Source organism: Cynocephalus volans, chromosome 4 (assembly GCF_027409185.1).
Source record: "Cynocephalus volans isolate mCynVol1 chromosome 4, mCynVol1.pri, whole genome shotgun sequence".
NCBI classification, from domain to species: Eukaryota; Metazoa; Chordata; class Mammalia; order Dermoptera; family Cynocephalidae; genus Cynocephalus; species Cynocephalus volans.
Window position 1 is genome coordinate 108,741,891 of NC_084463.1, and position 10,963 is coordinate 108,752,853.

At 53.4% G+C, this 10,963-nt stretch overlaps 1 protein-coding gene across 1 annotated transcript in view; it reads left to right on the top strand.

The window, feature by feature from the left end:
• Positions 1-9,903, top strand: part of TUB (TUB bipartite transcription factor) — a 59,593-nt gene extending 49,690 nt beyond the window's left edge. The window contains 9 exon segments of the mRNA XM_063095581.1: positions 2,843-2,986; positions 4,198-4,365; positions 5,351-5,472; positions 5,926-6,123; positions 6,652-6,764; positions 7,669-7,786; positions 8,809-8,907; positions 9,133-9,304; positions 9,770-9,903. Of these exon segments, the coding sequence (XP_062951651.1) occupies positions 2,843-2,986; positions 4,198-4,365; positions 5,351-5,472; positions 5,926-6,123; positions 6,652-6,764; positions 7,669-7,786; positions 8,809-8,907; positions 9,133-9,304; positions 9,770-9,903 (1,268 nt within the window).
• Positions 9,904-10,963: the final 1,060 nt, after the last annotated feature.

A 10,963-nucleotide genomic window follows, 5' to 3' on the forward strand; every position in this document is an offset into this window, starting at 1 on the left:
AGCTCCCATTCTCACACGCTGTGGTGCTCAGCAGAACCACCTGGGTGGAATTCTCTGCAGCTCATTCTGGGGAGGGGATGGCTCCATTGCTTCCCTGTGCTCACGACCCTCCCTCCTGCTTAGCTTAAGAGTACCCTAGGCCAGACAGAGGGTTGGTCTCTCTGAACTTGAAAGAGGGGCTTGGGCTTGGGCTCAGTCACCACTGCCCCCTGCTGGTGTCGGTAATCCCGGCAGCCACTCCATCAAATAGTAACTCTAAGAAGGTCGCAGGCATCTGACTTCTGTAGTTAGGAAGAACCTCAGCAACCGTGATCTGGAGCCTCCAGCCACATGGAACTACTGGCAACTGCCTCACTTCAGGACTAACCCTTTTCATGTGCCCACTGGCCGTGCCCTGCCCCTCCGTGTCTCAGGGGATTCTCCTCTGTGTTGTGCTAGCCCAGCCCTCAGCTCCCTGGGCCCCCTTGTCTGTGCATTGGAGGGCAGCGGTTGAGTCTCATTTGCCTCGTGCCAGTTTGTGGCATGCACAGTGTACAAGCTCACTCCCCACGTGCATTCAGGCCCCCTGAGGAACCCACTTCATTTCTACTAATAAAGGCTGTTTGGGGGCTTTTGCCAGCGTCACGGCATGATGCTGGTGCTCTACCTGCATTCTCTCTTTCCGTCCTCACAGTAGCTCACTATCCCCACACCGCTGATAAGGACCTGGGCTCTGAGGGGTTCAGTGACTTGCCCAAGGTACGCTGCTATGAGCAACAGGGCTGGACTTTGAACCCAGGCCTGTCAGACTCCACACGGTTTTTCCACCATAGTACGTCACCTCCCTGATCTGAAGCTCCTTCCTGATTATTCCCCTGCATGTACCTCAGTTCAGCACCCCAGGCCATACCTGGTATGTCTGTACTTCACTTGAGAGGCCCTTCACAGAACGGGACAGGACCTCAGTCCAGCTGTCTCATAGAGCCAGCCTCTATGAGCGCTGTCTCTGGGTACTGGTGCCCTGCAGGGAAGGCAGCCACTGTTCCGGGTCCTGTGGAGCCTGGCCTGCTGCTGTGGGCATCTCAGCCCCAGCTCTGCCAAGCTGGCACCTGACCCATCAAGACTGCATGTGGGATGGGAGCCTGCAACCAGGACTTTGGGCCCTGCCAGTTTGTGCCAGAGGCCACCATCTTGAGAAGTCATTGATGTGCAGTCATTTGGCAGGTGTTTCTTGAGCACCTGCTTTGTGTGCCAGGGCAGTGCCAGGCCTATGGTAAGAGAAGTAGCACCTGTGGGGAGAGGGCACAACCAAAGTCAGGAGACAGTTTCTGGTGGTGCCAGTGCCGATGACCTGCTCACTTGTGACTGAGGCGAGTCACTTACCCTCTCAGAGTATTTTCTCCACTATAAAATGAGGAAAATCCTCTGTCTTAGGGCTTTGAAATTTGAAGGAGCCATGATATGTTCCAGGGTCCAAAGTCAGCTGATTGCTGTTCCCGGCTGGGCCTCCAGACCAGGCTGGGCCTCCAAGGGCTTTCCTCACTGAAGCCATTTGAGCATGTGACATTTGACTTCTGTGGATGCTGCTTCTCTGGTGGACAAGCCCTGGGGTGGCTGCTGCACATGTCACTGGCAGATCTGGGAAGTGTGTTTCCACAACTAGCCCCAACCCACGCAGGGCATTAGCTGCCTCCTGCCCTGCCCTCTACTGGCTCTTGGTTTTAAATATGGGGCATCATTCCAAGAAGAAGATGAGGGAGTTCGACATACATCAGAACTGAAGGTTTATCCCAGTAAAGTTTTTGACCTATTGGCTGTGCTCATTCATGTTACACATTAATTCATTTCTTAAATTTTTATTGAGGGCCGACTTTGTGTCAGGCTCTGGATTAGAAGCTGTGGGTCCTGGGTGAGCACAAGTGGGTATGGTCTCTGCTTCCTGGACCTCATGGTTTAGGTGGGGAGAGAGTGTTAAACAGATGGGCACAGGTGTGCATTGTGGAAAGAAGCCAGGCTCTGTGAGTGGAGGACAGAGCACCTGCGTTCTCTAGAAGAGTCAAAGACGACTTCCCCAACGAAGTGACTCCTGAGCTGAAATCTGCAGGGTGTGTGGGAGTCATCAGGTGGGGAGGGCAGTCAGGCAGTGGGAACAGCTAGGGCAAGGGCCCTGTGGCAGGAGGGAGTCCAGTACATCCAGGGCACTGAAAAGCCTGCTGTGGCTGGGACACTAGGTGTGCAGGAAGTGAGAAATGTGCAGTTAACTGGCCAAGGAGAAGGGAGATGGAGGAGCCAGACATGCAGGAGAATGTTGGCTTTCACCTTAAGAGCAGTCAGAAACCATTCAAGGATTTTGAGCAGATTGTGGGGAGAATCTGGCCACCAGCTGTGACCCCTCTGAAACCTCAGTGTTGCTATGTGTTGCTCCTTGTATCCCAAGTTATTCTTCCACCAGGAGCTTGTCCCAGGAGGGCCCCGGTGCAGGCTCCTTGGACTGCTGCCCCTGGCTGTGGTATCTTCCAGAAGATGCAGCCTTTGCTGTCTTCCTCCACTGTCTTCAACAATACACACTCCCATGGATACTCTCTGCCCCTGCACAGGCTCAGAACAGTTTGCTGGCCCAGAACTTTGCTCTGCTTCTTGGCTGGTCACGGTTTTGGCCTGGCTGTTGACTTTATCACTGGGCTGGGAGATCCCTAGGGCCTCTGCCTGGTAGAATGAGTGGGCCTGACTCTGAGGGTCCAGGAGGTGGTACAGGGGCTCGGAGGATTGGGAAATGCAGTGCTGGAATGTGTTCAAGTGGGAGCCCTGGTCTCACCCAATGCCCATTTCTCTCTCTCTCTGTCTCGGGTTGTCTCCTGAGCAGTTCAAGAAGCCGACTCACTTGCCAGTGTGCAGCTGGGAGCAGCCCGCCCACCAGCACCAGCCTCAGCCAAGAGAACCAAGGCAGCAGGTGCAGCAGGGGCCCAGGGCGGGGCCTCTAGGAAGGAGAAGAAGGGAAAGCACAAAGGTTAGCTTGCCTTCTCTACAGCCCTCCCCAGTAGGTCTGGCCCCAACTGGAGTTTTGCCGGGAGGCTTATCTTCCTGACTTGGAGGTGAGCAGCCTCAGTGAAGGCACAGGCTGGCACTCAGGGCCCCCACTCAGCTGGCTCACAGGCCTGTCTACCTCACAGGGTGCCTGGGCTGGCCCGTGGGCATGGGCAAGTCCATCATACTGCCAGGAAGTGAAGTCTAGCTCAGCTGGCCCAGAACTCCCTGAGTCTGAGCTCCCTCCATCCTGGATCTTGTCCAGCCTGGGCCAGGTCACTCCTTTCAGTGGAGACTCACTGCCTCCCGGGCAGCCTGCCCCATCCTTGCGCAGCCCTTGCTGTCAGCGCTTCCTCATAATGTGAGCTTCCCTCAACTCCCTACTCTAGTTCCCATTGCAGTCTCCGGGCCACAGACCACTCTGTTCCCTCTGCTCTTCTCTCTCCAGAAAAGATCCCTAGAAATACAGGACAGTGATGGTGGCCCCTGGCTGGACATCCCGTTCCTTGTCTTTTGTTCATGGGAAGTGCCTTCCAGGACACTGTCAGGGTCCGTGGGCTTCTGGAGCTGGCCGCAGCACTGCAAGCATAGCTCAGCCAGGCAAGGTGGCTGCCACCTGTGTGGGCCAGGCCTGGCTTTTGTTACCAAAGCTGTGAACTTGGGCAGGAAGGTTGATATAGGATGGGAGATCCTCCACTTGGGAAGGCAAGTGTAAACCAACCACAAGCTTTTTCTAGGGACCTCATATATTTTTAATGATGTGTATGAGTTACTGTGTGTGAGAGAGAGAGAGAAACCGCCAGCACTGGTTACTTGTAGCTGGCCACATCCATGAATGAATCTTGGCCTCGGCTATGGTCTGGATCAATACTTGTTCTCCATCTTGTTTTTTTCCACTGTGCAATTGGTTTTGTAGATGGCTGCCGTCTGCCTGAAGGATGTGGGGTATTTCAAGCCAACTCTTGGCAATTAATTTGGGGGAAGAGCAGAAGAAACAAAGCCCACATCCCTTCATAGCTTACCTACCAATCATTAGCAGACTGACAGCAGTCATTAGTTTTTAAAAATCAGTTTTGCAAATTAAGTTTTGCAGAGAGCCCCACCACTCATTCCTCACTCCCTTTGTGGACATCTGAGCATCCAGGCCCTCCTCTGCCCTCCCAGATGTAACTCAGGAGTGTCCGTGGCCTGCAGGCACCAGTGAGCCAGCAACACTGGCAGAAGACAAGTCTGAGGCCCAAGGCCCAGTGCAGATCCTGACTGTGGGCCAGTCAGACCACACGCAGGACGCAGGGGAGACGGCAGCTGGTGGAGGCGCACAGCCCAGCGGGCAGGACCTCCGTGCCACGATGCAGAGGAAGGGTGAGCCCCATGGGGGCCCAATGACACCCCCCAAAGCTCATTCCTAGGTTCTCAGATGCACCCTTCTCCGGGAGCACAGCTTTCCTGTGTTTGTCCCAGCCCTTCCCTGGCCGTAGTAGGGGAGGGCACTCTTGGGGACAGGTGAGAAACTTTTGGGGAGGGGCCCCTGATAAGGCCAAGTTGAGGGAAAGTACTCAAGGTAACCAATCCACAACCCAGCCCTGTCTCCTCCAACCTCACCTCAGGGAGGCCCAGGTTTGGGGGCAGATTTTCTACTCCCTTTCACTCCTTAGAAAAAGCTCCCTTTGCAAAATTTCCCCATATGTCTGCTGAGCTAGAGGGAGCAGCCACGATGTCAAGAGGCAGGGCAGATCCTCCTTGAAACCTGTTGTCCAGTTTCCCCACCCTGAGAAGGATGGTGAGGGAGGAAGCCTAGCAGTGCCACACATATTGTGAGGAATCTAATCAAGGATGGCTTCCTGGAGGAAGGGCTGTTGAATAAACATTCCAGCTGGGAGAAGCTGGGGGGAGAACAGTTGAGATGGGCTCAGGGCAGGCAGGGGTAAAGATGAGCCAGTGGGACCTGCACATCAGGCTGAGTAAGGAGCTGAGGCCTTTTCCCTGGCAGATTCCATGGCCTATGCCAGCCAAGGCCTCTAGTAGGCCTGAGGTCAGATATGGAGGTTCCCAGTGCAGGGTCAGCTCAGTGTAGGCCTTGATATACAAGAGACAGGGCAATGTGATTGTCAGAAGGGAAGAGCAGGCAGATGCAGGGATTGAGCTGAAATAGCGGTGGGTGGTGGGGACTATCCTTAGGATTGTGACCAGCCCCAGTTCGTGTGCACCTGAGGGAATGTGTGTCCTTATGGAGATCTGGACATGTGGGTGAGTCAGTGTCTGTGAACGTGTGTCTGTATGTGACCACCAATGTTTCAGGGGGTAGACTCTGCCTCACTCATCCCTTCCCGTTCCTCTGCTCGGCCAGGCATCTCCAGCAGCATGAGCTTTGAAGAGGAAGAGGAGGACGAGGACGAGAACAGTTCTAGCTCCTCGCAGCTGAACAGCAACACCCGCCCCAGCTCAGCTACTAGCAGGAAGTCCATCAGGGTGAGTGAGGTGCTTTCACCATAGCAGGAGGTTAGACGCAGCGATCAGAGGACTGCTCCTCCAGGTTGGAAGGTGGAGTGAGTGTGTGAATTCGTGGGGGCCAGGGGTGGATCCAGACACCTTTTAAGAGCTGCCCTGGCTGGGCTCTTCTGCTGTTCCACCCTGCTCCTGATTTCTTCATCCAGGCCAGGGGAGTGAGGTGGCGGGGAGCTGGAGTTGGACAGGATAACCTCTGAGGATCTCCCCATATCTGTCTCCACCTCAGGGACTGTTGAGGAGAAGGAAGGGCTGGGAGGATAGTTCCTGACCCCAGGGCCAGGATGGCCAGGTCCACATCCCAGGGATCTTGCCTTGTCTCCCACCACCACCCAGTCAAGAGGTGCAGATTTGTATCCTAGACCACCAATCTTACAGTCCCTGGGGCTCAGACTCTCCTATTCTCTCTCCCTGTAGGATGCAGCCTCAGCTCCCAGTCCAACTACCCCAGAGCCACTGGTGGATGTCGAGGTCCAGGATCTTGAGGAGTTTGCACTGAGGCCAGCCCCCCAGGGTATCACCATCAAATGCCGGATCACACGGGACAAGAAGGGGATGGACCGGGGCATGTACCCCACCTATTTCCTGCACCTGGACCGCAATGATGGGAAGAAGGTGAGGTTGGTCTGGGTGTGCATTTTCATCTAGGCAGGCTTGAGGTCCTCAGGGCTGGACTGTGACTGTAGGTCCAACACTGACATCTCAGTTCCCAAAGAAACAAAAGCCTCCGTGCCTGGTCAGTGCATACCTTTGTGTTTGCCAGTACCTACATGTGTGTGCACATACAGATGCACCCCGACTTACAGTGGGCTTACATCCTGACATCCCCATCCTAAGCTGAAAATATCATTAAAGCCAAAAATGCATTTAATACACCTACTGAACATCATAGCTTAGCCTAGTGTACCTTAAATGTGCTCAGAACACTCACATTAGCCTACATTTGGGCAAAATCATCTAACATGAAGCCTATTTTATAATAAAGAGTAGTCCAACCATCCTAAGTTGGAGACCATCTGTGTATGGGTTTGGGATCTGAAGCAAGGGAGTTACTTGTGTGAGGGGGGGTGTGTGTGACTAGCACCCATGATTGTGTGCAGCCAGAGGCTGTGTCTGGAACATGACCTTGCTCCACTCCCCAAGGTGTTCCTCCTGGCGGGAAGGAAGAGAAAGAAGAGTAAAACTTCCAATTACCTCATCTCTGTGGACCCAACAGACTTGTCTCGAGGAGGGGACAGCTACATCGGGAAACTGCGGTATCAGCACTTGCCCGGGAAGCAGGCAGGAGTGGGAGGGAGGGGCAGGGGTAGGCTTTCTGTAGATGGCATCTCCCTTCCCTGAAAGGAGATCTAAGCCAGTGTTGGATCCTCTACTGGGATCCTCTCTGTTCATCAGATCCAACCATAGGCCCAGATCTGTGCCCAGCCAGACTTGAAAATGGGCCTTACACACCCTACCCTAAACTGCTCCCAGGCAGGTGGGTACAGGCCCACCAAAAGTAATGGATCAAACCCCAGGATGTCACTGATGATGCAGGCCACCATGAAAGAGCTGCCTAGGCCCCATGGTCACTGCCAAGAGCAAGGCTGAAAGTGAGTTCCTGGGGGAAGAGTAACAGCAGTCGGGGTGAGGGGGTGGTATGGTAGAAGGCTCTTAGCTAGGCCTTAAGGGAGAGATAGGGTTTGCTGCAAAACAGAGTACCAGGTTTGGGCAGCATAAATAAAGATTAGAGGCAAAGATCGAAAGCTGGAGATGGGGCCGGACCAGGATTCAGGCAGGACAGGACAGGAGAGATCATGACATCCACTCTCCACGGGCCGCTAAGTTCCCTCTACAGTCTTACGAGATGCCATTCTGCTTGCTCTCCTTCCATGAGGGGAGCACCCCTTTTCACCCACGGCATGGAAACCTGTTGAATCCTGATTTACCTCCCTGAAATTCCTTCACTGAATTGAGATGCCCTTTGACTCAACTCAGAACAAGTCCAGGCCTTCTGCCCATGAAGCTCTTTCAAAGATGTGGATCCATTGAGCCATGTGTGTGCTCCTGGCCCAGCCTAGAATGCTTTGCATGCTTTTCTCAGAAAAGACTGTTAGCTAGCTGTTCCCTGTGCTGGGGCAGATGGTGCCTGACCCTATATGGATTGTGCCTTTCCTTCAGGTCCAACCTGATGGGCACCAAGTTTACTGTTTATGACAATGGAGTCAACCCTCAGAAGGCCTCATCTTCTACTTTGGAAAGTGGAACCTTGCGTCAGGAGCTGGCAGCTGTGTGCTATGTGAGTCCTGGGTTCTTGGGTTGCTGGTCTCCAAATTAGACATGAGACCCAGGACTTGCTGCCTGATATGGTGACCATCTTGTCTATCTTGGTGGGTAGACAAGGCTGTGTGGAGAGGGGTTGTCCTCTGCAGACTGATGCCTGCCTGAGATGGAGGCCCTGGCCTCACCTCCTGTCTTCAGGGCTCAGACCACAGCTGGACATCTGGTTAAGGGGCTCTGGGAACCAGGCCTGGCTCTATGCAGCCTAGCCCAGAAGTCTATTGGACAGGAGGCAGGAGGCCTAGGTTCTTGTCTGTGCATCCCCCACTTCATTCCTGGTATGCCAGGTCCTGTGTGGATTACAGGGCCTTTTGTATAATCATCTCACTGAATGCTCAACCTAAAGGGTAGATCCTCTTTTCTTTATAGATGAGGAAACTGAAGCTCAGAGGTTGGGTCTCTTAGTGACATCACACAGCTCATAAATGACCAAACTGGAATATAAATACAGAGGATTTCTCTACCGCTGTGAACCTCAGTTTCTTCATTTTTAAAATGAGTGATGGATGCCTCATCAACCTGGGCATGGGTACTGGAAGGCAATTGGGAGTCCGCAGCTATTTTCTGTGAGTCCGTGGTGCCACCTGCTGGTCAATTTTGGGGAGGCAACCTGACTTACTGAGCCCCAACCATGTTATAGGTACTGTTTGAAGCACTAATGATCTAGTAGGGAACAGACATAATTTATACCCTTATAGGATTTACACCCCTATTGGGGGAAACAAGCTGGAAAACATATATATAGGTGAGATAAATATGTTCCTGTTAAATGCTAAGAAGAAAAAATAGGGGAGGGGGATGTAAAATGTCAAGGGGTATATGAGATTTTAGGAAGGATGGCAGGAGGGCCTCACTGAGGTCTATTCAAGTAGAGATGGTGAAAACTAGCCCTTCGTCTTTATTTCCTTGCACCCAGTCTCTCCAGAAGGTAAGTAGATTCCTCCAGTGGCCAGTGTCAAGTTCTTTCTCTCTGTTTCCCAGGAGACAAATGTCTTAGGCTTCAAGGGACCTCGGAAGATGAGCGTGATTGTCCCTGGCATGAACATGGTTCATGAGAGAGTCTCTATCCGCCCCCGTAACGTGAGTCTCTGCCCCACCCTACCCCCTTCCCCGTCATCCTAGCCTCTGCATGAGCTTAGTCTAAGGGTAGAGCTCCAGCCAGTGTGTATATGTGTAGGGGATACATTGTGAGAAGCCCTGGAGGTCTAGGGAAATCTAAAAACCCCCATTCCTGGGACAGATCCCTTTTTGGGGTGGTCATGGTGCCAAGTCTTGGGCCTGACTCAGGTGAGGCTGCCCTCCCAGGAGCATGAGACACTGCTAGCACGCTGGCAGAATAAGAACACAGAGAGTATCATCGAGCTGCAAAACAAGACACCTGTCTGGAATGATGACACACAGTCCTACGTACTAAACTTCCATGGGCGCGTCACACAGGCCTCTGTGAAGAACTTCCAGATCATCCATGGCAATGACCGTGAGTGTTTCTGCCCCTACTCATTACTGTCCACATGACACCTGGGGCTTTTAGCTGAGGGTTCAGCTCACCTAGCCCTGCCCATACAGGCCAGAGTTTAAGAATGTGGGCTGTGCAGCTTAGATTAGATGTAAAGAACCTTCTGAAAATAATGTCTGGGAGGCCTTGGAAGAACCTTCTTTGGAGCCCTGGTCTGTGTACTCAGCAGAGTCTCAGGCATGGGAACAGCCTTTAAATGGACTTTTTCTCTTCTTTGTCTCCTGGTGTTTGTATGTATCTTTCTCTTTTGCCATCTGCCACTTCTCTCCTGCCTCTCGTTCCAATTGGCCTGTTTTACCTCTTTTTGGATTCTCCTGGCATCCGCTTCTTGCTTTTTCTTCCCTCTTGTGGTTTGAGTGTCTGTCCTTCCCTATCTCCACCATCCCTGCTTTGTCCTTGTCTCTCCGTGCTTGTGCCTGGCCCCAGCGGACTACATTGTGATGCAGTTTGGCCGGGTAGCAGAGGATGTGTTCACCATGGATTACAACTACCCACTGTGTGCACTGCAGGCCTTTGCCATTGCCCTGTCCAGCTTCGACAGCAAGCTGGCCTGTGAATAGAGGCCTCCTGTGCCCTTTGGGGTTGCCCAGCCTGGAGTGGAGCTTGCCTGCCTGCCTGCGGAGACAGCCCTGCCTACCCTCTGTATATAGGCCTTCTGCCAGATGAAGCTTTGGCCCTCAGGGGGCTCCCTGGCCCAGCCAGCCAGGAACTGACTTCTCTGCCTGTGCTGCTGAGGCAGGGAGGGGAATACGGTTGGAGTGGGTGGGTGTGAAGGGACCAGAGTAATTCTGTGCCCCAAGATCAATGCACACCCCACTCTAGGGTTAGTATTGTGCTACAGCTGTGTTTGCCAAGCTGAGCAACCTCTTCATCTGGGAAGGCCACAGAGGCATAGAGACAGAGGAAGCACAGTGCAGGGCTGCTGTGGCCCGGCCATCCACTCATAGCCCAGGAGTCAGATGACAACAGGTGCCCCAACAGGTAGGGGCACAGTGAGTGAGTACATACATATGTGAGCGTGTGTGTAGGGCACATCAACTTCATGTAGCAAAGGGCTTTGTGGCTGAGCTGGCTGGCCCTTACAAACACAGAAAGCCCTCCAACTTCAGAAGGACCCAGCCAGGCCTGAGAGAAGTAGGGAGTAGAGGGGACAGGGGAGAGGCAAGACCTTGCCAGGACTGCAGGGGCATGGCTATCTGTGGCTATGGGAATCAGCTGGTGGTCTAGGGTTCTAGCTCATTTCTCTAGGTTTGCTCTGTGTTCACATAGGCAGTGGGAATCTGGCTCTCAAAGCCAAATGTCTTAGTGGACAGGACCTACAGGACACATCCTCAGCATGCAAGAGGTGCATGAACAGGCTCCCTGGATCAGGGCTGTACTGGGAGCATTGTCAGCTGCCCCAGGAGCTCACTGCTGAGCAGTCCCAGCACAACCCCCAGGAAACGTAGATGGGTCCCGGGTCACCAGCCCCAAATTGCACACAGCTAGGCATGCCTGAGGCTCTTGCTGGCAACGCACTATTCTCAAGCCATGGCATGCTCCAGGAAGACTCTCTTCTCTCTCGGGAAAGACCCAACTCCGAGTGCTCTTGACTGTGTTTCACCTCCCACTACTATAAGC